The following is a 27679-nucleotide window of genomic DNA, read 5'->3' as shown; positions in this document are numbered from 1 at the left end:
GGAAAGAAAATAAGATCGCAGGAGCCAGAATGGAGGAGAAGAGGCAGGAGCTATTTAAATCCCCCACACGCCGCCCAGTTTGCCTCAGATGGAGAACAGAGTTAGGAGTTATGAGGGAAAATGGCAGATCCGTAGCCCGGCCCCGGCAGTGATCAAGGCTTCTCCCTCCAGTGCCAGTCTGTTAGGGGTGTCGGACCTGGGTTCAAATCCCACATCCTCAGCCCCAAAATTCAGCTGGGTGGCTTTGGGCCAGTCGCTGCCTCTTCCAGCTCAACCTACCTCACAGGGTTGTTGTGAGGAGAATATCAAGAGATGAGGGGGAAGACCACACACGCTGCCTTGGGCTCCTGGGATGAGAGGTGGGGCAGAAATGGAATTAAGTTAACAGGTAAAACGCCAGAGGCAGGTGGGGAGAAGGAGCCAAATGGGTGGCAGTGGCTTTTGCTGGGATCAGGGCAGCGGGTTGCAAAGGGTTAAACTCCCCCTCCACACTCACTGGGATCCTGATCTTGCTTCCCCCTGCCCCCCACAAGCTCAGTGATTGCTATATACATTTTAAAACATATATACTGCAAATTACATCCATGCCATTAGCATCATTTCTGCTTCGGCCACAAAGGGTGAGCACAGGAGATCTAGAGAGCTGTCCTATACCTTATTGGCTGCTGCTCTCCCCCCAAAAACCCCTGGGAAATGTGGTTTACCCCTCACAGAGCTACAGTAAAGGAGCAGGTGCGTAGATTGGGGGTGCATGTGTCCACAATTTGGAAAACCCCAAATTGATGTTTGCTCCAGTCGAGCGCTAAAGAGAGGGTTTCCCCGGGGAAAACTCCCCTAAAAAAACCAACAGCGCTCAGACACTGAGCTATTAAGCATGTCCCTATGAAGAAGCCCCGAGTGGTGATGGCATGGGCACTGCCCAATAGGAGCCTCTGACAGGATCACAACTGCTATTCCCCCCAAGGAAAGGGAGGGGGGAAAGCAAGTTGCACCCCACGAAGCCACCTCTCATAATAGCACCTCATCTCGGCGGTCCAGAGGAGGGGGTTTCTTCTAAGCCTCCTCTGTTTTTGCACAGATTCTGTTCTGCTCGCCTCCTGAGCTCTTCATTCCACCACAGAGCATCGATCTGTGCTCTCAACAGTTCCCGGAATAGGAGCTGATCTCACCAAACCACCCGGAGCCAGTGAGCCACCTCTTCCTTCCCCCTGGGGAAGCCAGATCAATACTCTCGCCGGAGGAGCAAATTGCCACACGGGTCAAGGTAGTGGAGAACATCTATTGGGGGTGTGTGGAATCCCCCCTCCAACAAACTGTAACCTCCAGGTCCCCAGCTTTTTTTTCCCCCTAGCAAATATTCCTAGCATTTGCAAAAATTGCAATATGAGGCAAAATGCATTGCCCCTTTTATTTTTCTCTTTTTTGGTGAGAAATTACCGGTAGTTGTTCCTGCTCTTTCAGTGTTTTGTTTTGCTTCCCCCCCTCCTTCGGATGTCCTGCCCGATATTTTGGGCACATCTCAGGGCCATGGTTCCGTTGACAGGCTCAGATCCTGCAGCCTCAGATGGAGGAATTTCGCCGACAAAGTATTTCCTCGTTGGTAGTGCCAGGGGTGGGTGGTGGTGGTGGTGAGGTGGGGTGGGTGCTGGCAAAGCTTCACATGAAAACATCCTTTTTCACGTGCGTCTAAAGGGACAGGAGGGACGTCAGTTTTAAAATGGCAGAAACCCTAAACCGTGGACACTTTCCAGGGCTGCATTTGAAATTTAGAGTTACTGTATTTTTCGCTCTATAAGACGCACCAGACCACAAGACGCACCTAGTTTTTGGAGGAGGAAAACAAGAAAAAAAAATATTCTGAATCTCAGAAGCCAGAACAGCAAGAGGGATCACAGCGCAGCGAAAGCAGCAATCCCTCTTGCTGTTCTGGCTTCTGGGATAGCCGCACAGCCTGCATTCACTCCATAAGACGCACATACATTTCCCCTTACTTTTTAGGAGGGAAAAAGTGAGTCTTATAGAGCAAAAAATATGGTAATCTAACCTGGACTTGTTAAAGCTATGGTTTTTCCCAGTAGTGATGTATGGAAGTGAGAGCTGGACCAAGAAGAAGGCTGATCGCCGAAGAATTGATGCTTTTGAATTATGGCGCTGGAGGAGACTCTTGCAAGAAGATCAAACGTATCCATTTTTAAGGAAATCAGCCCTGAGTGCTCACTGGAAGGACAGATCCTGAAGCGGAGGCTCCAATACTTTGGCTACCTCATGAGAAGAGAAGACTTCCTGGAAAAGACCCTGATGTTGGGAAAGATGGAGGGCACAAGGAGAAGGGGATGACAGAGGACGAGATGGTTGGACAGTGTTCTCAAAGCGACCAGCATGAGTTTGACCAAAACAGTGGAAGACAGGAGTGCCTGGCGTGTCTGGACAGTAGCATCCCACATGTAATGTATACCTCATGGTGAAGGCGGCCAATAAATCTGATAAATAAAAATAGTAAGAAAATCCCTGGTCCCACCCAAAATCCCTGCATCCATCAGCACCCATAATAAACAATGCAAGCTTTAAAAATCTGAAAGGAGACTCTGGTCGCTTCCAGGCGACCTGTTTATTACACTTTCATCCTGATTTGTTTGCACAAGGTTTGCAAGGAGGTTAGACAACATGTATATTTACCGAGTATACATTCTGATTGGTTTGAGGGGAGTTTGCACAACGTCAGGTCAAGCAATCGTCACCTCACACTTTACAAGGACATTTTCCCTATCATTTTCCTTATTGCAATAAAATCTGATTTTGGGGGAAGCAAAACTGCTGCAAAACAGCAGCCCAATCGTTTTTAGAAGTGCAACCTGCATTTGCGGGCATGAGAATGAACCCCACTTAGAAGCAGCAGTAGTCTGGAAATGCCCTAGAAGTGCACAAGTGTGTGTGTGTGTACACAAGTTCGAACTTCAAGTTGTGGTATTCGCTGCCTCTATCACTTGAGTGTTGACACCACCTTGTGGATGTGGCTAACACAGCATCCATCCAACCAAGAAAAGGATCATGCACACACAGCTAGATTGAAATGCTAACCAAAGCTAACTCTTTACCACTTGTAACACAGGCCAGATTCAACCCTAGCCTCAGAAGGTTTGAAAAAAAATTTTTGGACCCTTCCTTCTGAGTTTGCACCCAAAAGGAAAAAACAAGACATCAGAGCAATTTACAAAAACCAGCAGCCTGCCAAACAATGACGCAGCTAGGCAAGGAATGGGATGGGGCGATGACGGCATGGACACTGTCCAGTCAGAGCCCGCGGCATGAGCACCACTGCCATTCTCACAAGGAAAGGAGGAGGTTCTTGTGATGCATCAGCAGGAGCGGGAAATAGCTGTTTCCCAGCAGTGATGCTTTGAGTGCTGAGCGACTTTCTGCTGGCAGGAGTGTCTGTCTGTGTGATGTGGTTTGCGGAGGTTGTGCCGTTCTCCTGGGAAAACCGGTACCCGTCTGAAAAGGCACCCAGGAGTCGCTGAAAAATACAGAGGATCCACTTGGCTCTGTCCTTCGTCCTCAGCAGGGGAAGTCTGTGTGGTTGAAGGCTGCGAGGCAAAGAGTTGCAGAGGAGCAAACCCGTCTTTCCTCCTGGGAAAAACAGGGAGCAGCAGAGTGGGTGACAACCAGTACGATGGAAAGTTCAGTCTTGTGTGGCTGCTGCCCCCAATGGACGCAATCCAGGCTGGCGATGGGATGCCGGAGGCAGAGGGACAGCGGAGCAGATTGTGCGTTGCAGATGGCATCAGCTGTGCAAACACAAAAACGGGTTAGGCGACATCTAGCCTTCTGGCTGCTTCTGTTGGCTCTGGAGAGGGCGGAAGCTTTGGAGTCGGGTAAAGGAGGCACTGCCTGGCCAGGAGCACCCTAGAGAGCCAGCGTGGCTTAGTGGTTAGAGTGTTGGACTAGGACCTGGGAGACCAGGGTTCAAATCCCCACGCAGCCATTATTATTAATTATTATTATTATTAGAATTTATATCCCGCCCTTTACCCGGGGGTCTCAGTCATGAAGCTCTGTTGGTGACCTCGGGCCAATGGCTATCTTAGCCCAACCTACCTCACAGGGTTGTTGAGAGGATAAAAAGGCAGAAAAGACCCACATACCCTATCTCAGTGGTGTAGCGTGAAGGGGCTAGGAGGGGGTCCCGTGGCCCTGGGCACAGGATCTTTGGGGGGGGGGCATGAACCTGCATACCCTGCAGAGATCCTTGTTGCACCCTGCCTGGCTCCAGCAGCTCAAAGTCACTCTCTTTCAGCCTGACCAAGCTTACTGGGTTGTTGATGAGGGGCAAACGAAGGAAGCATTTAAAAAAATATATACTGAAAAACTGCAGTGGGGTTCTCCCACCCCCCTCCTCCAAGCAGCTTGGGGGTGCGTTTCAGCTGCTGCACAACGATCCTGCGAGGTGGCTGAAGCCAGAAGATGGATGCTTACCCAAGGCCACCCATAGCTGGTTGGAACAGGTTCTGCTGAAGGACTCTGTGTAACTTATGAAGCTTGCACCCTTCCACCAACAGACATTGCTCCGATAGCAGAGAGGGCCTTTCAGATTTCTCCCTTCCCTCTTCCCCCCTTTCTCCTCCCACTGTCCTTTTTCATTCTGCTCTTCACTAGGTGGAGCTTTGATTCAGCACACGGGTCTCATATTCTCCTGTGATATTCATATGCCATCGGCCTAACCTTCCCTCCTCAGTCAATCAACTCCAGTCTCTGGTTGATTAATCTGCTGGCGATGTCTCTTACCCGTCTCTGCTGCCGTCTCAGCCACAATCAGCTCAGCTGCTGCTCCCCAGGAAACGGCGAAGTTGCCAGGGTGTCCCAGGGCGCTGCTGAAGGGGGGCTGCCCTGGGGGAGACTTGGTAAGGGGCGATGAAGCATCCAGTGGCCAGAGGAGGAGGCCTGGGCAGAGAGTCAAAGAGTTGGCATCAGCTGGCCGCCAATGAAGTTTAGAACTCATGGCAAGGCTGGTTTGATGAGGCCCTAAGCTATTGAAGGGGATGGAGCCCTTTATATGTCCAGCTGTCCTTTGCCAACAACAAATTGTCGCTGCTTTTGGTGTTGAATATATGCTCTATGGTAATTTATGGACCTAATAGGTACCGGTATGTAAAGCCATTTGCACATGTTGCCATGCAACCAGTCCATGCAGAATGTAGGCACCCTATACATAGAAATGAGCAAACTAGTGATATTTTAGGGAGCAGGCTAGCAGGCGGGGCCCATGACTTACATCCTAGGAGCCTACAACAACACAAAACACTGTTGCTGTATGTAGGTTTTATTTTATTTGTTTTTTATCTTATATTTTGGAAATGTACATCCAGGTATTTTCCCCCTTTAAATTGTCTTTGGGCCCCCGAGAGACAGGGGTCAGCAAACTTGGGCTTTGGGCCAGTGTCTCCAGCGCTGATTGCGCAGCGGGCTGGAGGGTGGGGGAGTGCGTGCCCATACGCGTGCGCACACGCTATTTCTGGCACACTTACGGGTCAGAGGAGCACCGGAAACAACTTGTGCGCATGTGCACGGGCCTCCTCCGAACTGGATGTGCACCGGAAATAACACTTGCACATGTGCAAATAATGCTTGCGCATGCGCACAAGCTATTTCTGGTGCTCCTCCGACCCGGAAGTGGGCAGCCGCACAGCACAAGCGCCGGTAAGAGTAGATGGCAGCAGCGGGCCGCGGGCCAGATAAATGAGTCCCTCTGGCCTTATCCGGCCCACGGGCCTTAGTTTGGGGACCCCTGGTCCAGGACATCCCTTGCACCTCCCACTCCACATAAAATGCAAGAATAGCTTGCCGGATGAGGCCAATTGCCCCATCCAGTCCAGCATCCCGTTCTCACAGTGGCCAACCAGATAAGCTTCGGGGAACCCTCTAGTTCAGTGTTTCCCAGACTTGGGTCGCCAGCTGTTTTCAGACTACAACTCCCATCATCCCTAGCTAGCGAGACCAGTCATCAGGGGTGATGGGAATTGTAGTCCAAAAAAGCAGCTGGAGGCCCGAGATTGGGAAACACTGAGCTAGCAGAATCCAAGCACCAGAGTCTTCTCCTGTGGTTTCCAGTGGTTTCAGAAGAATCTAAGGAAAAGCTTAAGGCCAGAAAACGTGGGGTTTGTTTCCTCCTTCGGCTTGCCTCCAGCGATGGAGGCAAGTGCATAGCCCTCATAGTTAGCAGCCCCCAATGGCCCTCTCTCCTCCATGAATGTGCCCCAATCGTCTTTTCAAACCATCCAAATTGGAGTTCCGCAGTTTAACTGTATGCACTGGGTAAAGGAAAATGCTCCTTTGCCTGGTGTTGAGAGAGAGAGAGAGAAAGAGCAAAACTTAAGAACTGGGTACCACTCACCTGGTAGTCGGGAGTGGGTAGGGGGGTCTTCTTCTGCCTCTGCATGTTTAACCGAGGTGGCACTGGTGGTTTAGCCGAGGTTTGCAACTTGGCGGTGGCGCACAGAGATGGGGCAGCATTTGCTGCCTGGAGCTGAGGGTTGGTGCAGAAGGGGAAGGGCAGAATTAATCCAGATCTTCTTTTTTTAAAAAAAATTATTAAAAGTTTAAAGATTACAGAAAGAAGAAAGAAAAAAATATTAAAAAATTAAACAAAACAATTCAACACATTACAATACACAAAAACACAAAAACCCCCAATACATCCAAAACAAAAATAAAAGCAAAAACAGTTGAAAACACATCCAATTTTTCCATTTCTTTGTCTTTCATTTACTTGTTTCATCGACCTCCTCACACCTCCCTTTTTTGTATTCTAGTTGTTAATTATTTCAGCAAATCCATTCCATCTTTCTCTGTTTTCTGTTATATAATTATCTTAATTCATTTTAACCTTATCTTACCATTAATACCATAAAACTTATTTGTACTTAACTCCTTATATCATTTCTACTAAAGCCATGTAATTTCATTCCAACATTTTTCTAATCCGGATCTTGCCCCATAAGCTGCACTCCCCACCCCGCCCCGGCCAGTATTGCACCTTGTTATACCAACCTCTTTCTCCTGGCGCATCATGGCCAGTTCCTGAAGCACCACCTCCACGTCTTCCAAATCCCCCTCGTCCCCCTCGTCCTCCAGGCTGGCACTGCTGTCTTCTTTGTAGCTGAAGGCGTCAATGAGGATGTCTTCGTGGCCCCAGATCTCCCGGCGACAGAAGGGGCAGGTATGAGCTTCGGAGAGCTAGGGGACAGAGAAGGCTGAGTTAGAATTTGCCAGGCTGCTGTCAAGGGCAGCTGTGCACCCAAAAGGGGAGTTGGGAGGTGGAATCCTGTCCAGGTAGCTGATAAAGGCGAATCTACATAATTCACACACAGACCTCCCATTAAAACAGGCCCCTTTCTGAATTTTACAGCCAAGTAACATGTACCAAAAATGCTGGGATAATGTGCATTTTTTAAATTGCATGTATTAGTGAAAATAATGATGGAATTATAGGGTTGCGGAGTTGGAAGGGAGCATTATTATTATTATTATTATTATTATTATTATTATTATTATTAATACCCTGCCCATCTGGCTGAGTTTCCCCAGCCACTCTGGGTGGCTCCCAACAGAATTAATGATAATAATAATAATAATAATAATAATAATAATAATAAGGCGATAAAACATCAGAATTAAAACTTCCTTAAACAGGGCTGCCTTCAGATGTCTTCTAAAAGTCAGATAGTTGTTGACATCTGATGGGGGGGCGTTCCACAGGGCAGGCGCCACCACCAAGAAGGCCCTCTGCCTGGTTTCCTGCAACCTCACTTCTCGCAGTGAGGAAACTGCCAGATAGCCCTTAGAGCTGGACCTCAGAGTCCAGGATGAATAATGGAGGTGGAGACGCTCCTTCAGGTATACTGGGCCGAGGCTGTTTAGGGCTTTAAAGGTCAGCACCAACACTTTGAATTGTGCTCGGAAACGTACTGGGCCATCTAGCAAGAATAATAGCTAATCTCCCCAAAAATCCACATGATATTAAGGAAAGCTGCATTGTGAAAATGTGCATATTACGTAGAATTGCATACAAGCAAATTTGGAGAACTTCACATAAAACGCTGGTGAATTTTCATGAGTTTTTTGTTTTAAATAAAGCAGTCGCGAATTGTTATGGAAATATGGGGAACAGGATTTAAGGCTGCAAAGTTGAGAAACAGAGAGGAACCGATTTAGGCAGATTTGCCCCACTTTTGCCCAAAAAGGCGGGTAGTAACAGTGGCAGAAGAGAGTGCAGCAGCTGATGTGCTTTTGCAACACATGTGAACAGTGTTAAGAACTGGGAACTTCAACAAAGTGTTGCTGCATGGAGCCCTGCTGTCCCGGATTCTAATCGCACCATTCCATTCCCTCGGGTTGTAATTCCCCCACTGTCAAGTCAGCATTCCCTGACTGCTGAGGCTACAGAGAGGCAGCATAGTGTAGTGGTTAGAGTTTCGGACTAGGACCTGGGAGGGACCAGGGTTCAAATCCCCACTTGGGCATGAAGCTCACTGGGTGACCACTGCCTATCTCAGCCCAACATACCTTGCAAGGTTGCTGTGGGGAATCAGATGAGGAGGGAGGCCTCAGTAATAATAATTTTATTATTTATACCCCGCCCATCTGGCTGGGTTCCCCTTGAGCTGCTTAGAGAAAGAGGTGGGGAAATATATGCAATAAATAAACAGTAAATACTGAGTAAATACTTTGCCAACAAAGGCCCATATAGTTCAAGCTATGGTTTTCCAAGTAGTGATGTATGGAAGTGAGAGCTGGACCATAAAGAAGGCTGATCGCCGAAGAATTGATGCTTTTGAATTATGGTGCTGGAGGAGACTCTCAAGAGTCCCATGGACTGCAAGAAGATCAAACCTATCCATTCTTAATAAAATCAGCCCTGAGTGATCACTGGAAGGACAGATCCTGAAGCTGAGGCTCCAATACTTTGGCCACCTCATGAGAAGAGAAGACTCCCTGGAAAAGACCCTGATGTTGGGAAAGATGGAGGATGCAAAGAGATGACAGAGGACAAGATGGTTGGACAGTGTTCTCGAAGCTACCAGCATGAGTTTGACCAAACTGCGGGAGGCAATGGAAGACAGGAGTGCCTGGCGTGCTCTGGTCCAGGGGGTCACGAAGAGTCGGACACGACTAAACAACAACAAAATACTGAGCACGCTCAGTCTTCACTGGGTTGAGTTTTTTTTTTAGTGTTTTCTCTCCTTTATGGTGTTTGTGGTTTGCGCTCTCTTTTATCACCCCTTGTGAGGCTAGGAGGCAGTGACATGCCCAAATCAGGCACCTAAGGGTTGTGGCTGTGTGGGAATTTGAACTACACAGTCCCTTGTTTAAATCTGACTCCCTGACTGTAAGAGAGAGACACACGGTCTCCGAGTTTGTTAAAATACGATGGGCCAGAGAATTGGTTTATGCTGCTGAACGATAAGGAGCAGCTTATCTCCGAAATGTGCTGAGGAGAATTAAGAGAGCGAGAGGGATCCTAATGAACTGTCTCATGCAAATGGGCCATTAAGACTGATGGAACTGATAAATCCAGATGTGTGGCGGATGAACTTGTCAACTCCCTGTACTGCCGTCTCCAGTCTCAAACGATTTTCTTAATGATTTATGGAAGCTTGACGAGCGGTCCGGGGGTTAGATTACAAACTCAGGGCCGTATTTCAAAATGGAGATACGTAGATAGAGATATAAAACGAAGAAGACGCATTTAGAAATAGCAAACCAGGGATAGAGAACCTGAAGCTCTGCAGACGATGGTGGAGTACAGATCCCATCATCCCTGACCAGTGACCATGCTGGCTGGGGCTGATGGTAGTCAGAGTTTGGCCACAACTGGAGATCAGCAAGTTCCCCATCCTTCTACAGTGGTACCTTGGTTCTCAAACGCCTTGGTACTCAAACAACTTGGAACCCAAACACTGCAAACCCAGAAGTAAGTGTTCCGGTTTGCAAACTTTTTTCGGAGGCCGAACGTGCTACGTTTTGAGTGTTATGCTTCCAATTTGAGTGTTACACTGAGGCCTGTGAGTTTTTGCATTTTTGTTTTTGCGTCTCTTTTTTTGTGACTGTGTGGAACCCAGTTCAGCTACTGATTGACGGATTGTGTGACGGCAGTACATTTTTTATTGCTTTCATTTTATGGATCAATGGTCTCGTTAGAAAGTAAAATTCATGTTAAATTGCTGTTTTAGGGGTCATTTTTAAAAGTCTAGAATGGATTAATCCATTTTGCATTACTTTCTATGGGAAAGTGCACCTTGGTTTTGGAATGCACTTCCGGAACAGATTAAGTTTGAGAACCAAGGTACCACTGTACTGACTGTATGAACACTTAAGCAAGATGGAATCAGTATTATGGGCTGGTTGGAAGCAGAGGAATGGAGGGAGGAACCAGCTGGGGATGGGACAGTTCATTTTGTGGAGCACATCAAGGAAAACAACAAGGGGCTCAGCCACACCATCCAGTCTTTTGCCAAAAAGCATTGCTTCCTCCAAAGAATCCTGGGAACTTTAGTTTGCTTGTCACAGAACGACCTTGCCCGCTGACCGGTTTAACAGATGGTCCCTCCTTCACAGGGAACTCTGGGAACTGTAGTTCTGGGAGGGGAATGGAGGCCTCCTAACAACTCTCAGCACAATTCCTATAGTGATATATTTTTGTTAAGGGTGCTGAGAAGGGACGCGGGTGGCGCTGTGGGTTAAACCACAGAGCCTAGGACTTGCCGATCAGAAGGATGGTGGTTCGAATCCCCACGGCAGGGTCAGCTCCTGTTGCTGGCTCCCTTCTCCTGCCAACCTAGCAGTTCGAAAGCACGTCAAAGTGCAAGTAGATAAATAGGTACTGCTCCGGCGGGAAGGTAAACGGAGTTTCCGTGCGCTGCTCTGGTTCGCCAGAAGCGGCTTAGTCATGCTGGCCACATGACCCGGAAGCTGTACGCTGGCTCCCTCGGCCAATAAAGCGAGATGAGCGCCGCAACCCCAGAGTCGGCCACGACTGGACCTAATGGTCAGGGGTCCCTTTACCTTAAGGGTGCTGAGAGGAGGCCCCTATTCGCCTGTTGTTGTTGCTTTTTAGTCATTTAGTCGTGTCCGACTCTTCGTGACCCCATGGACCAGAGCACTCCAGGCACTCCTGTCTTCCACTGCCTCCCATAGTTTGGTCAAACTCATGTTAGTAGCTTTGAGAACACTGTCATATTTGCCTACAGAACTAAAATTCCCAGAGTCCCCTGGGGAGAGGGACCGACTGTTAAACCACTCTGAGGAACTGTAGTTTCAGGAAGGGGAATAAGGGTCTCCAAACAACCCTCAACACCTTTTACAAACTACAGCTCTCAAGATTCTTTGGAGGGAAGCCACGACTCTTAAAAGCGGCATAATGCTGAACGTGGAATGGCATTAAGAGTGGCTGAGGGTCAAGGAAAGGGCGAGGAGACAGTAAGCTGGTAGTTCACAAAAGAAGCAGCTGCTTGCATAAGGCAGTGAGGCCCAGCCAGGCAGGGCGAAGGGGCAGGGGCCTGGGAAAGGTCAGGGATCGGGCCCTCACCTGCCATGTGTTGAGGCAGCCCCGGCAGAGGAGATGGCCACAAGGCTGGATGCGGACATCCTTATCATTCTCGGCGCAGATCTTGCAGAGCTGGAAGGTGGAGCCCACCTGGCAGTAGAGTTCAAACTGCTCCTGCGGGAAGAGCAGAGAAAGGGGCATGGGATGGCGACTTGAGAGAATGAGAGGCAGTGTGGCTTAATGGTTGGAGCACTGAACTCGGAGACGAATGTACCAATCCTCACTGAACCCTGAAGCTGAGGTCGCTGCCTCTCAGCCTAAACTACCTCACAGGGTTGTTTGGAGGGTACATTTGGGAGAGGGGAAAGCTAGGGATAGGCATGCACTGTTTTCCACCAAAGGTCTGGTGAAACGCAATAGTTTTAACCTGCCATTTTAAATGTTAAAGAGGAAGAAAGTGGTGCCAGGTGGATTTCTCCAGGGAGTGGTAGGCCACAAACAAGGTGTCAGTACCCAAAAGTCCCCTTATCCTGGGTGGATCTAAACACAGGAAACCCGCCCCCCGTGCTATACATAAGTCAGAAATTAGATCATTTTAACAAAAGAGTTAAAAAAATCTCTATGGAAAATCACATTTTTAAATTTTTCTGCTCTCTGGCGCCATCTGGTGTTGCATGTTGATAGCACATTCAAATTGCTGTTTCTTTACTATTGTAGCTGAGTCTCCAGGTGGGACCCACCTAGAAGCTGTAGATATGGGGGCTGGAAACCAGGCATTTGATGATCCTGTTGTCCCTATACTTGGAGCACTTAATTTTAAAGTCTTAGCGACCTGCTCAGGTTGAGGGAAGAGAACAAGGAGACTTACTTGCGAGACCTGGATTCGATTTTGGGATGACACCTCCGTCAACTCGGCCAGATCCGGATTTGCATTCTTCCCATCAGCATACAGATAGCTGCAGAAGGGGGATGAGGTAGAAATTCAATCCAGGTCTTGCCTGAAGCCGAATTTAACAAATCCGCCCCTTCCCAAAAAAACACCATGTGAACCGAAACACAAAAATGTGTGCAGTGATCTGAATTTTGCTCTGCAGCTTGCTCACCGAACCATGTTTGCAAATTTGCATATTTGGGGGGAAGTTTGCATAAAAATGAATACACTTTTTGCTACTTGGACGAAAGGTGGTATATAAATATAAAGAAATAATATAAATTGGACTAGTGCAATGCGCTCTATGTGGGGCTACCTCTGAAGGTGACCCAGAAACTACAACTGATCGAGAATGCGGCAGCTAGACTTGTGACTGGGAGTGGCCACCAAGACCACATAACACTGGTCTTGAAAGACCTACATTGGCTCCCACTACGTTTCCAAGCACAATTCAAAGTGTTGGTGCTGACCTTTAAAGCCCTAAACGGCCTCCGTCCAGTATACCTGAAGGAGCGTCTCCAACCCCATCGTTCTACCCAGACACTGAGGTCCAGCGCCAAGGGCCTTCTGGCGGTTCCCTCCCTGCGAGAAGCCAGGCTACAGGGAACCAGGCAGAGGGCCTTCTCGGTGTTGGCGCCCGCACTGTGGAACGCCCTCCCACCAGATGTCAAAGAGAACAACAACTACCAGACTTTTAGAAGACATCTGAAGGCAGCCTTGTTTAGGGGAGCTTTTAATGTTTAATGGATTATTGTATTTTAATATTCTGTTGAAAACTGTCCAGAGTGGCTGGGGAAACCCAGCTAGAAATACATATATATATATATATATACATACACATACATACAGTGGTACCTTGGGTTAAGTACTTAATTTGTTCCGGAGGTCTGTTCTTAACCTGAATCCAGTGGCGTAGCGTGGGTTGTCAGCACCCGGGGCAAGGCAAGTAATTTGCGCCCCCTAACCCGTGGATTTGCGCCCCCTAACCCGTGGATTTGTGCCCCCTAACCCATGGATTTGCGCCCCCTAACCCTAACCCCCAGATGTTGCTCCCAGTGCGGCCGGCCCCCCTTGCACCCCCCACACTACGCCACTGCCTGAATCTGTTCTTAACCTGAAGCACCACTTTAGCTAATGGGGCCTCCTACTGCTGCCGTAGCACGATTTCTCTTCTCATTCTGAAGCAAAGTTCTTAACCTGAAGCACTATTTCTTTTTAGCGGAGTCTGTAACCTGAAGCGTATGTAACCCGAGGTACCACTGTAATATAAAATCAGTAACAATAATAGAACACCCGCAACTCTGGCCCCACCACATCCCCACTGCCAATCCCCATCACCTACAAGCCCTCCTTGCGTCCGTCAATCAGCGCCTGGAAGAGGGGCTTGTTCTGTGGGATGGTTTGCAAGATGCTCCCATCTTCCGTCACGTAGCCGATGGCCCACTGGCCCAGCCTGGTGCAGCTCAGGCGGAAAATATAGCTGAGATGGAGAGAGACCCAGCGAGAGGTCAATAGCGTGGCAATACAGCAGTTAAGAACTGGCGGCACAAACGGAATGGCGGTTGTCAAACTGGGGTGGAAGAGACCTGGAAGGGGGTGGCTTGGGGAGTTTCACAGAGGGAGGTGATCTAGAAGCATTTTTAGCTGGGAGCATTTAAGCGGTAGCTGGTGGGGGGGGCGTTGGCTGGCATCTGCTAGGGGTCCTCAGAAAACTCCCTGATACCAAGTCAGAGCCTTTGTCCACCTAGCTCAGTGCTGCCCACTGAAGCTCTGCAGGACTTATCTGGGGGGAAAGGAGCATGGCTCAGTGGTTAGGGCAACTGCCTTGCAGATTTCAGCATATGACACCAATCCTGGTCTGACCACACTGGCTGCCAATTAGTTTCCGGGCCCAATTCAAAGTGATGGTTTTGACCTATAACGCCTTAAAAGGCTCAGGACTGCAATATCTCAAGGACTGCCTCTTTCCATATGAACCTACCCGGACCCTGGGATCATCTTCCGAGGCCCTTCTTCATGTGCCGCCTCCTCGAGAGGTCTGGAGGGTGGCAACACAAGAACGGGGCCTTTTCTGCAGTGGCTCCCCATATGTGGAATGCTCTTCCCAGGGAAGTTCACCTGGTGCTTTCATTTTATACCTTTAGGTGCCAGGCAAAAATGTTCCATTTTAACCAGGCCTTTGGCTGATCTGATTGACTTCCTATGCCCTTTTAAAATGTGGGTTTTTTGGGGGGGGTGTTTTTATTTTGATTATATATTTTGGGGATTTGTATTTTGATTTTGTTCTTTGAATTGCCCTGAGGACCTCTGGGTATAGGACAGTATAATAATAATAATAATAATAATAATAATAATAATAATAAGCCCCTGGATGAAATGCAAAACAGCCGCTGCCAGTCAGTGTAGACAATACTAGATGGACCAATGTTCCAATTTGATTTAAGGAAATTTTCCTGTGTTCCAAGTAGTAGTCTACCTGGAGTTGCCACGAATTGAACCAGGGACTTTTGACATGCAAAGAAGGTGCTCTAACCACTGAGCAGTAATGTCCTTGCTTGGGGTTGGACAGCCACACCTCCTCCTCCTCCCTTTGCTCGCTGAAGGTGCCTCGTTTGTCAAGGGATTCCAGAGCAAGGCAGGATTTTAGATTTGGGCAATTAGAGCACATTAGGGCACACTGTCGCTCCAATGCAATTAATCCACCACCACCACACCAGTCCCCAAACCCCCAAAACAACACTGGACTTTTGAGGTTAGGAAAGCAATGAGAAAAATGGAGGATGAATGAACAATCAGCAGGAAATTGTGTAAATATCTCACAAATCCTACAAGGAGCCCAGGAATGCACACAATGTGGAGTTATTCAAACCTTAAGTTGCATTTTCCTCGAAGTTCCATTGTATGTGACAGAAGTCAGCATTATCTTGAACCCCAAACCTCTTGTGTTTTCCAGCGTTCCTAAACAGTTAGCTTGGGAGCATACAGAGCCACAACTCCTGCATCTCCAACACTGCATCAGTGTTGCTCCTGCATCTCCTCTCCAGGGTGACCCCAGGAGCCCGTCCTCAATGGCCGACTCGTCTCCTTTCACTCCGATTGGTTCCAATCAGCACAAAGGGCGAGAAGACTTCTTAGTGGCTGGATATCTCCCCATTCATTCTGGCTGGGCGCCTCCAGGAAGCTAGAGGCAGGGACCCCACTGCAGAAGTGGAAAGGGGATTTTGGCCCTCCCGTGACCCCAGACCACTACACCTCGGCCCACTAGCATATCAGGAAAGAATGCTGAAATATGTTGAAATATACATTTTTTAAAAAAAACCAGAAGCATTTTTACTTCTGGACATTAATAGGCAAGATGTTAAATTGTTTTTATATGCAACAACTGTGGCAAGAGTATTGTTAGCCCAGAAATGGAAGCAAGAAGAAATTCCGACGAAAGAAGAACGGCAGACAAAATTGATGGACTATGCAGAGTTGGACAAAATGACAGGAAGGATTCGAAACCTGCGGGACCAGCGATTTACAGAAGATTGGAAGAAGTATATGAATTATTTGAAGAGCAACTGTAATCAACAAATTATGCTAGTAGGACTACAAGAAGTTTTGTAAGGAGAAATATACGAAGTGTTACAGAGTAGAAAAAGATAGAGATATTGGTTATGAGTTTGAAATGTAATAAGGAAGATAAGAAATGCATACTGAGAGATTAGATTGGGAAATATTCAGACAGGATTGATGGAAGTCAAAAATTTGAATAATATGTAAAAGTATGTTTAATTACTGTTGAAAATGATATGACAAAAAAATTATACATAAAAAAAGGAATGAATTCGGGACAGACGCTCCTTATTGTATAACTGCCCCATAAACAAATCTGAACAAAGGCTTGAGAAAGAATGGAGCTGGTCTAACCGCCGCGTACACTTTGTGCAAGCGAACTGGAATAAAAACTGGAGGGTCCCTGAGAAAACCAGTTCTCAAGTGATGCAAGGAGGCCTGATGGTGTAGAACCACTCAAGGGAGCCATCTTACCTGCCGGGCTTGTTGGTGTAAGCCTGCAGGCGCGCCTTCACTTCGTCGTAGGTGAGGAAAGCCATGTACCCTGGGTGCGTGACCGCGAGGTACGTCCAGTTCTTGAGCAATGTCGGCCAAGGCTGCAGGGGAGGGAGCAGAGAGAGGCATTAGCAAGCGGCCGGGAGCCGTTATAAATGTAAGAGAGGGGGGCGGAGAACCTGTTTCAGCCTGAGTGCCAAATCCCCTTCTGGATAAACCTTCCAGGGGCCACATGCGGGTGATGGGTGGAGCCATGGGCAAAGTGGGCAGAGCAAAAGATGCAAATTTTCCCTTCCGGAGTAGACTTAGATCTACACACACGTTGTCCTCCATCCGGGTATTATTAAGGGGGCATTTCCAGGCAGGCTGAAATATACTTGGAGTCGAGAGTGGATTTCATGCTCTTTATTGAGCTCATAGTGTGAGGAGGAATGAAAGTTCCCCCAGAATGCCTGCTTTATATACATTATTTACACAATGGGCCCCACGTGATTGGCTAATTCCGGGATTCACTTGTAGGCCAATCAGGTCGCAGATTCACTTCCACCTGGAGCTGGATTGCGTGGCTCCTGTGGACCAATCAGGCTGCTGCATTCTGGAGCCTATTGTTCTAGGACCGATCAGACTGCTGCATTTTGGATCCTATTCAACTCAGTACATAACACAGGCAAAAGCACTCACAGAGGATGCAAAGCAGGGAGTTTGACTAGAGAGGAGGTGCAGCCTGCAAAGAGCCCTGGGGGCCAGAGAAAGAGGTCCAGAGGACCACATTCCCTACCTCTGATATAAGAAAAGTCCTTCTATATCAGACCAAAGGTCTGTCTAGTCCAGGGTTTCTCCAGCTGTTTTGGGACTACAACTCGCATCATACGGGACCGCCTCTCCTGGTATGCCACGCAGAGGACCTTAAGGTCCACAAATGACAAAATTTTGGAGCTCCCAAATGAGGCTGCATTTTAAATTGCATTTTAACCTGTATTTTAAATTGGTTTTTTCCCTATATACTTTTGAATGGATTAGTTTTTGTTACTATTGATTATTGATTTGTGAGTAGGGACCACTCCCACTACTGAAACTTACATTGGCCTGAGTTCTTGGTGTGCTTTTTTCTTGATATCTCAGAATATAGGACGCAGTATTTGGAAGGAAGGGAGAACTGACTTGCAGGAAGCTTTCAACGAGAGCTTTGCAAATGGGTCAGAGGGCTGCCGGCTCCACCTGACAAACAACCAGCTGCCTCCTTCACGACATCCGTCCCCCCTCCCTTCCTCCACACCCCTCCATGGAAGATCTTTGTCTTGTGTGCACCGTTTGCGTTTTTCGCGCCTCTTGCAAGGAGAGCTGCTGACCACAGGGCAGGATGTGGCTGGTGTGCGTCCATCGCTCACTCAAGGCTGCCCTGCATGGGTGGTGATAGCAGAGGGGGGTCAGCAGAGGTGGGTAAGGAGCCAAAGTTTCCATCTCTTGGCTCGGTTTAATTTTGCAAAGGTGCAGGGAGGAAGTGCGTTCAGGGTTTTTTTAAAGCAAAAACACCTCCCCTCACTGAACATATAAAGGCCACAGGCAACACAACAGAATACGTGTGCCATATTCCCTCTAATAGCAAACTTGGGGGGGGGGTTGCATGACAACTGGAAATGGAGATAAAATAGGACCACCAAGAGCAGTTTTCCTAAAATTAGCCCTGCCGTTCCTCTGATTCATATCATCAGCCCCCATTTTCCGTGTTTGCACCCCCTATATTCCTATTCTGGGTTTTTAAAATATATATATACAGTGGTACCTTGGGTTAAGTACTTAATTCATTCTGGAGGTCCGTTCTTAACCTGAAACCATTCTTAACCTGAAGCACCACTTTAGCTAATGGGGCCTCCCTCTGCCACCGCGCCGCCGGAGCACAATTTCTGTTCTTATCCTGAAGCAAAGTTCTTAACCTGAAGCACTATTTCTGGGTTAGCAGAGTCTGTAACCTGAAGCGTATGTAACCCGAGGTACCACTGTACCATTATATTATTGTCTTCTTGGTTTTATGTTGTATTTTTGTTTTAAATATTTTTTTTTGTTTCACTATTGTACACCATTTGGAGTTTTCTTTTGTTTTTAAATGCTAAGCAGTTTGTAAATGCTTTAAAACAAATACATTTCCGTGCCCAAGTATTCCGACATTGCTTATTTTGAATGTGAGGAGTCAAAGCAGAGCAAAACGTTTCATTTTCAGCGTTAAACTTCCTCCCCCCCTGTCCAGGGAGGGATAACAGATATCCATGTTAAGAGTGTTTGTTTTTATTTCATAGACTTTCTATTATATCAAAAGCCTGGAATGTATTACTGCTGTCTACACCCTCCACACCCAATTCTTTGTCCCTGCTTCAATATTTTGCAAAATAACCTGCACCTGAGAGTGGATGACAGGCCAAGACCGGCCATAGAAGGAAGAAGCCACAGCCAAAGAAGATAAAGAAGATTGGTAAAATAATCTAGTGAACTATGCAGGACATATTAGACAATATGAAACCCAAAAGGACATTGGTTTTTCCTTTCTTTTTTTTAAACAAGGGAAATGTTTAAAGCATAACCTTGTGAGCTTTGTCTATAGGTTTATACATTATTTGAACTTTTAAAAGTCACTTGTAATAAGATGAATAAGGTTAAAAATTAGATTATTAAGAATATAAGATTTTAAGGACGTGCATGAGTAAGAGTAAAATAATGGAACCAGGAGGGGCGGTGGAGGGAAGTCAATTAAGATTTATGGTTGAAATTGTTAATTGTGAATATTATTGTTTTTTATTATTGTTGGAAAATTAATAAAATGTTATATTTTGCAAAATGATGATTCTGTTTTGCGTTTGATTTTTCATTTTGATAAAACAGTAAATCAATATAAAATAAACAGATTTCTGTTTTCCCTCCCCAAGTATTCCGATTTTGTTTCTTTTGAAGGTGAAGAGGGCAAGATGTTTCGTTTTCAGGGTTAAAACCATTTCCAGGGTCCCACCAACTCCCCAGGTGTACCTGAAAGAGGCGGGTGAAAATGTCAAACTCGAATACGGAGATGTGCCCATTGCAGGTGAGGTCGATGGTGGATCTCAGGGCTAAGGCCATTGGGCCGGGATCCACAGGGTGGACCCGATCGAGTCCTTCCCGAAATTCAGACCAGGATACGAGGCTCCTGCAGAGAAATGAAAGGGTGAGGCCAAATTCAGATTAAGGAGGGTCACTGGCCAATTGGAACATGCCCAGACGATGTCACTTTCGCTACACATGGCTTCCCCCAAAGAATTATGGGAGCCACGGACTGTGAAGGGAGCTACAATCCCCAGAGTGGTTTAGCATTCAATCTCTCCTCACAAGGAAACTCTGGGAACTGTAGGTCTGTGAGGGGAACCGGGGTTCTCTTAAAACAGCGGTTCTCAACATGTGGGTCCCCACATGTTGATGGACTACAACTCTCATCATCCCTGAGCTCTGGCCTTGCCATCTAGGGATGATGGGAGTTGTAGCCAAACAACACCTGGGGACCCACAGGTTGAGAAAGGCTCAAAACTCTTATCTACTTGCACTTTGACATGCTTTCGAACTGCTAGGTTGGCAGGAGCTGGAAATGAGCAATGGGAGCTCACCCCGTCATGGGGATTCGAACCGCCAACTTTCTGATCGGCAAGTCCAAGGCTCTGTGGTTTAACCCACAGCGCCACCCGCGTCCCAGTATATTAATAGTGAAATAATAGTCTATTAATAGTGAAATAGTTATTAAGCTCTAACTTAAAATGACTTTTATTCATAACAAATGTAATAATGTAAACTCATTGGCATTTGGCAATAACAAAAGTTCCTTTAGAAACACAATTTACAAAGACTTACAATCTAGTCTCCAGAAACTTGCTATAACACGTAATAATAATAGGTGTAATATATGATGCAAACTACTAATAATTATAAATAGCAGAACGTAGGCACCCTATATATAGAAATGAGCAAACCAGTGATATTTTAGGGATGAGGCGAGCAGGCGGGACGCATGACTTACATCCTAGGAGCCTACGCAACACAAAAATGTTGCTGTATGTAGGTTTTATTTTATTTGTTTTTATCTTATATTTTGGAAATGTACATCCAGGTTTTTCCCCTTTAATTCCCCCCCCCCCAAGAGAGTGGGGCCCTAAGCTATAGCTTGTTTAGCTTATACGGGTGACGCTGTGGGTTAAACCACAGAGCCTAGGACTTGCCAATCAGAAGGTCGGCGGTTCGAATCCCCGTGACGGGGTGAGCTCCTGTTGCTCGGTCCCTGCTCCTGCCAACCTAGCAGTTCGAAAGCACACCAGTACAAGTAGATAAATAGGTACCGCTCCGGCGGGAAGGTAAACGGCATTTCCATGCGCTGCTCTGGTTCGCCAAAAGCGGCTTAGTCATGCTGGCCACATGACCTGGAAGCTGTAGGCCGGCTCCCTTGGCCAATAAAGCGAGATGAGTGCCGGAACCCCAGAGTTGGCCACGACTGGACCTAGTGGTCAGGGGTCCCTTTACCTTTTTAAATCTGGCACTGGTGTGTTGAAGTAGAAAGAGTAGAATGTTTGTACCAAGCCCGAGCAACCCGCAGGGAGGGTCCTACCTTGATCCCCACGTCTCCCTCCAAAAGGTCTGGGCCTCAGGCTTGCTGAGCTGGTAGGTGCTGCCGCGGTCCTGCCCATCGGGGAACAAAGCCTGCAGTTCGGCCAACATGTGGCTAAAGATCAGGGACAGCTTGGTGAGATTCCTCCTGCAGCAAGAGAAGGGGAAATGGGGAAGGCCAACCAGCCAGTCAGTCAGTCAGTCAATCAATCAATCAATCAATCAATCAATCAATCAATCACACACACACAACTGGCCTTAGCTGTAGGCACAAATGATAATCATTTACCAGCGGTGCCCGGGGAGGCAATTTTTACAAGCACACACAACACAACGAAGTATCGGCACAGGGGGTGTGAAATATAAAGCCATTTCCTGCTTCTCACAATACAGTGGTACCTCTGGTTAAGAACGTAATTCGTTCTGGAGGCCCATTCTTAACCTGAAACTGTTCTTAACCTGAGGTACCACTTTCGCTAATGGGGCCTCCCGCTGCCGCCGCACAATTTCTGTTCTCAGCCTGAAGTAAAGTTCTTAACCCAAGGTACTATTTCTGGGTTAACGGAGTCTTTAACCTGAAGCGTCTGTAACCAGAGGTACCACTAATTTATCTGAAATAAATGTTGCCAGTTGTGGGCTCTCCTTCACTGGAGGTTTGTAAGCAGAGGCTGGATGGCCACCTCTCATGCATACTTCGGTCGATATTCCTAGATGACCCTTGGGATCGCTTCCCGCTCTGTAGTTCTATGATTCCAGTTGCCCCCCCCCCTTGACTCATAGTCTTGGAAGCTGTTCAGAAATACGCCATTCATAAAAACCACACCGTGCAGTAATCAGCCTCATCTTGCTAATAATAGAATTCAACAGCACGGGCTTTGAACGGATTTCCCTTCAGGTTTCACGACAGCAAAGCTTCACCGGTTGGATTTCAACTGTGCCTCTGTCAAAGCCCCGGCCAGGACAGAAGAAGCAACCTAGCAGCCAGGCATTAGGGCTTGGTTTTTTGCAGGGGACATGGAGGAAATGTGGAAAATGTATGGGTTGTCGTTTAACAACAGCAGAACAGGCAGAAATATAACAGGTGAAGCGCTTTCCTCCTCGATGCCTCTTGGGGCTTGTGCATTAGGTATATGTTGCGGTGGGAAGGGCTGGGTGAGTGGCTTCAGCAGGGTCCAAACAGGGTTGCCGAACGGCCAGAAAAAATCCAGGCCTGGCCTGCTCCTGTTCCTTTAACAGCAGGCTGCCATGAGGGAATGAGACAAAGGGACATTATCTGCAGATTGCTGTAGATCAAAAGGCTGCAGCTCATGGGTTCAAAAGGCAGCAATAAACTTTTACTCATAAGGTCCAATTGTGGCCTTATAAAACAGGAGGGGATAGGCACTGGTTACTAAACAACCAGCTGATAAATGAGGAAACAGAGCTCACTGAGGCCGCAGGTGGATGGGAAATGGCCAACTGTTTTCTTTCACCTGCTCCTGTGCTGCTATCAGTCCCGTGATCTGCACACCTTAGCATGAAATAATTCCCTGACGAATTTTGCAGTCAAGTTGTTAAACCAGGCGGAGGCTGTACACTTCTGAAAGCACACTTCTGAAAGGTATCATGGGAACTGTAGCTCACCTCCCTCAAAAAACTACAGTTCCCAGCACCCTTAAGGAACCGCAGTTCCCAGATTCTTTGGTTGTGTGTGTGAAAATTTAAATGTACGCAGCCCGCCATCCCCCCCTCCCAATTCACCACCCTGGTTGCCATTTCTGCCACAGCATCTAAATTAAAATTTGGCAGTGCCCCTCTTGGAGGGAGATTTTTTAAAAAATGCAGCTCCCCTTTAATGATTGGGTTGAAGATATGTACAAAAACTCACTATGCACGAACAAGTTGCGTGCAAACGTAGGCATGCTATGAACAAATTTAACGATATTTGGATTTCGTTTTTATAAATACCATAAGGTCTGGTTAACTACAATAAGAATTTCCCCTCTTTTTTTGGGGGGGGGGGTAACGTACACAATATTTGTTGTTGTCCTGCTTTGTTTTCTACATGGGTACTATTTCTTGTTTCTTCTTTTTTGTGTCTTACTTTACCCTGTGCACTCACAATTTTGTACTTTTCTTATTTTTCAGTGAATAAAATAAAACAAAAAAACACCGCTCCTCCACCCCTCTTGCATATAAGGCTCGTAGGTCCAAGATTTTCTTCTGTTCTGCCTTCTCAGGATTTACAGGCACAGTCCAGATTCTCCTGACCTGGTGTTAAAAAATGCCTTCCATGTAGGCACAGAATTGTGCCCTCTCTCCTCACCCTGGTTGCAATGTTTCAAAGCCTAAAAGAGCCCCAGGGACTAAATGATATTGATCTACCCCAGCTTTCGAGGTGTACTTGATCTTAAACTAACCACAGCCTTTATTGCAACTTTTAATCCAGGACTTTCACACCTGAGATGTGTACTTTCAAGGCCCACCCTATTCCCGTGATTGCAATCTGCTTTAAGCGTTTTTAATTTTAAATTGCTGTATCCCACCTGGGAGCTGCTGGTGAAGGGAAGGTAATAAATGTAATAATTATTACTAGCAAAAATGATAATTCCCCGTGTTTTACCATGGCAGAAACTCTGTTTCCCTTAACAGCTGCCGTGTGACAGGCAGAAATCCAACCGATGCAGCTTTTTCTTGAACTTGGAACAAACTGCCCTGGTCAGATTGTTTAGTAGAATACGAGAATTGAAGAGTTGGAAGGGACCATGAGGGTCATCTAGTCCAACCCAGTGTCCACAATCCTGAGATCAAGAGTCTCATGCTCTACCTATTGAGCCAAAGCCAGGTTGTTATTTCATAGGGTTTTTGCCATGAAAGAAGCTGGCAATAGAAACAGTGTTGCCTTATCCCAGAGCACCAGCAGGATTGCAAGTTTGTAAAACTCCTTCTGGCCAGAAACCTGGGTTTTAGCCAGGCAGAAACCTAACAGGTGTAGCCTTCCACCAGCATGCTTGCAACCTGGGAAGGAAGGGATGCGAAAAACGTGCCCTTGCATCTAAATCTGGGGGAGCCACTGGGGTGATCTCTAGATGTTGCTGAATGACAGCCGCCGCCATCCCTGACCATTGGGCATGCTGGCTGGTGCTGATGGGAGCTGCAGTTCAGAAATGCCAGACTAATCCATACTTTGGGGTGGTGGTCTTTAGCTTTGTCAAATTGGAGGAACCCCACAGCACTAACTATTTCCCCAAAATGTGTGCTATTCCGTCAGAAAACAGAAATAATGAACTTTCGCATTTGCAAGCTCACAAGCCGGCTGAAACATAATTGCAGTACCATACCCTCCAAGCTTTCTCTGATGAAAACAGGGACATCCTATTCAACAACAACAACAACAACAACAACAGCAACATTTATACTCTGCCCTGGCCGCTCTGGGTGGCTTCCAACATATATAAAAACATAACAAAACATTAAAAAAACCTTCCCTATACAGGTCTGCCTTGAGATGTCTTCTAAAAGTTGTATATTTACTTATCTCCTTTCCTGGGGGGGGGGGGGCGGTCACATAACTTCATACCCTCCAACATTTCTTCAATGAAAATAGGGACGTCCTAAGGAAAAGCGGGGCATTCTGGGATCAAATCAGAAACCGGGACATCTTCTCTAAATCTGGGATTGTCCCTGGAAAATAGGGACACTTGGATAGCCTGCAATATTTGAAAGCTTAGCTGATTGTTGTTGTTGTTTTAGAGACCCTGCATAATCGGAGGCCCTAAAGCATCACAGAGTTTCGCTCGCTGGCAAATCCAGCACTGGCGACCACCCTTGTCCCAGAAAATGGGGGCAGCCTAGGAAGATGTTGCAGAACCTAGGGTAATTCTGTTGTTGGCAGAGCGTGAGACTCTCAATGTCAGGGTCTTGGGTTCTGTGTTGAGCAAAAAATTCCTGCATTGCAGGGGGCTGGACGAGATGAGGCTTGTGGTCCCTTTCCAATGCTACAATTCTACGATTTTACGATTCACCCTCTTTAACGTGCAAAGATTTGACCCGTTTCTTGACGTTTACCTGGCAGCCGAGCCCTCCTGGAAGATCTGTTCCTTCTCCCTCTTGAAGAGCCTGGTGGCTTGCTTGATCTTCTCTAGCAAGTTGGCGAGGAAGACCCGAAAGTAGGTTTCTTCCCAGAGCTGGGCCAAACCTGCCCCGTAGTGTTCCCGAACAAGCCTCAGGTGTTGGTACGTCTGGGGCAGGAGGTAGGGCAGGTGAGGGGGGCTGTTGCGGAGGCCCAGGCGAGGCTGCTCCACCAGGTGTTGCAACTTCGCCAAGCCCTGCAGAGCTTTCTCTAGGGTGCGGTGGGCCGAAATCCAGCGAGGGAGCCGGGACGGCCCGGGAAGCGTCTCCATGGCAGTCGAGGGGAGGAAAGGAATCGGAGAAAGGCGAGGCCCAGCCTTTGCTGGAGTTCCCCAGTGCCAGCCTGGGAGCCAGGCTAGCAGGTTTCTGAGCGGGCACTGCCTTGCGTCACCCAGAAAGCAGGGAGGAGGGAGGAAAGGTAGAGAAATAAAGAGAGCCAAAGAGCAGGGCTGAGACGTGGAGGGGAGGAAAAAACCTCTGACAAACCCCTGAAAAGGAAACAACAAACAGCGCCGGAGAGCGAGCGAGGCCTTGACAACACACCACAGGGCTGGCCACAACACACGGGGGAGAGTTTTGCAGCAGGAGTGGACAAGCTGATGCCTGCGCCGAGCAGGCTTGTTCGTTTGCCTCAGGGCATAGCACACTCACCCTCAGCACCCCCCACACACGCAAAAGTGCTCCGGTTATTCACCTCCCGCTGCCTCTGAATATTTGCCGGCTGCATATTGTGCACTGGGCGTTGTTGCGCAGGCCGCAGCAGGGGTGCGGCAGCTCTCTCTCTCCCCCCCAGGGCCGCATTCGCTCCCGTGCAAGCTTCCGAGGGCCGCATGCATACCCTCCGACATTTCTCCGGTGGAAATAAGGGATGTCCCTGAGAGGAAACGCAACAGGAAAAGTGAATAATTGGAATGGGCCATATTTCAAGAACACCTTAAAAAGTACACGGGTAATGTGAATCTCCTGGCAGACGCAGAATAGATCTTGAAAACGTAGAGCAAAAATTGTATAGAAAAAAATATAGGAAAGTAGAATAACAAAAATGAAATGCATATAGATGAACAAATTACAAAACAATATTCACGGTGTGTTTATGTTGTGTTTGTATATATGTAAATTTTTGTATTGTATGTACAGTGGTACCTCGGGTTACATACGCTTCAGGTTACATACGCTTCAGGTTACAGACTCTGCTAACCCAGAAATAGTACCTCGGGTTAAGAACTTTGCTTCAGGATGAGAACAGAAATTGTGCGGTGGCAGCAGGAGGCCCCATTAGCTAAAATGGTACCTCAGGTTAAGAACAGTTTCAGGTTAAGAACGGACCTCCAGAACGAATTAAGTTCTTAACCCGAGGTAGCACTTTATTTTATGTATTGTATTATCTAGGTTCTATGTAAATTAAAGTATAATAAAGAATATATATATTTTTTAAAGGAAATCGGGACGTCCCGTTCCATAATGGTAATTTTACTATTTATTCCCTGCCTGTCTGACTGGGTATCCCCAGCCACTCTGGGCAGCTTCCAACATATATCGAAACATAGTAAAACATTAAACATTTTTTTAAAAAAAACTTCCCTATGCAGGATTGCCTTCAGATGGCTTGCGGGGGTCAGATAATTCCATACCCTCCAACATTTCTCCGATGAAAATAGGGACATCCTAAGGAAAAGTGGGATCAGATCAGAAACTGGGATGGCTTCTCTAAATCAAGGACGTCCCTGGAAAATAGGGACACTTGGAGGGTCTCTGCATGCCAGAGTGGTGAGGGGACGGGAAGGCGGGAGGTGGGGGATGGGGCCCAAGTCGAAGGCCTGCGAGGCTGTCTGCACACAGAGACGTCTGGAGCTATCCTCCCCTCGGGCGAGGAAAAGGCTTCGTGGTCACAGTTGAAGGACATGTTTAGGGCAGTTTTTAATGTTTGATGTTTTATTGTGCTTTTAATTCTGTTGGGAGCCGCCCAGAGTGGCTGGGGAAACCCAGCCAGATGGACGGGGTATTATTTATAATAATGATAATGATAATGATAATTCATTATTTATTATTTATACCCCGCCCATTGGGCTGGATTGCCTAGCACTGTTTCATCCTTGGTCAGGAAAACCTTCAACAGTTATGTTTCTGGCTTCAGGGTGGCCGTTCAAGGCAGATAAGCCCCGTCAGTAGAAAATCCGGCCACTTTAACCATGACTATTTTGCATACATATGACCTTTAACTGCAATCATTTGCCTCTTTGGAAGGCCCATAAGCTAACTAAGGCCTCATCTCCCCACTACATTAAAACAGTATCATGTCTTCTCCCAAAGAATCATGGGAGCTGTAGTTTGTTAAGACTGCTGAGAGTTGTTAGAAGGCGCCTACTCTCCTCACAGAGCTACAATTCCCGCTGATTCTTGAGAAGAGGGATTGACTGTTAAACTGCTCTGGGAAA

The 27679-nt window shown here is 47.3% G+C and overlaps 1 protein-coding gene across 1 annotated transcript; it reads right to left on the bottom strand.

The window, feature by feature from the left end:
- Nucleotides 1-2573: 2573 nt before the first annotated feature.
- On the bottom strand, nt 2574-25964 carry CBLC (Cbl proto-oncogene C). The gene is made up of 12 exons (XM_083753837.1): nt 25939-25964; nt 25182-25721; nt 21136-21282; nt 19539-19695; nt 16503-16624; nt 13813-13950; nt 12408-12495; nt 11582-11713; nt 7045-7230; nt 6389-6520; nt 4783-4938; nt 2574-3785 (listed from the first exon to the last, which is right to left on the bottom strand). The coding sequence occupies exons 2-11, from the start codon at nt 25514-25516 to the stop codon at nt 4810-4812; spliced, it is 1566 nt and encodes a 521-aa protein (XP_083609963.1). The 5' UTR covers nt 25517-25721; nt 25939-25964; the 3' UTR covers nt 2574-3785; nt 4783-4809.
- Nucleotides 25965-27679: the final 1715 nt, after the last annotated feature.

The sequence above is a fragment of the Podarcis gaigeae genome (genome assembly GCF_964106915.1).
Source record: "Podarcis gaigeae genome assembly, chromosome: 8".
In the NCBI taxonomy this organism is placed as follows: Eukaryota; Metazoa; Chordata; class Lepidosauria; order Squamata; family Lacertidae; genus Podarcis; species Podarcis gaigeae.
The sequence above is the reverse complement of the archived record's forward strand: the minus strand, read 5'-3'. Positions and strand labels throughout refer to the sequence as shown.

Coding starts and splice junctions, on each gene's coding strand:
- CBLC (XM_083753837.1), bottom strand. CDS start 25,516: ATGGAGACGCTTCCCGGGCCGTCCCGGCTCCCTCGCTGGATTTCGGCC. Junction 16,625..19,538: donor TTTTCACCCGCCTCTTTCAG/GTACACCTGGGG, acceptor CCTCCCCTGCAG/CCTTGGCCGACATTGCTCAA. Junction 13,951..16,502: donor TACACCAACAAGCCCGGCAG/GTAAGATGGCTC, acceptor TCTCCATCTCAG/CTATATTTTCCGCCTGAGCT.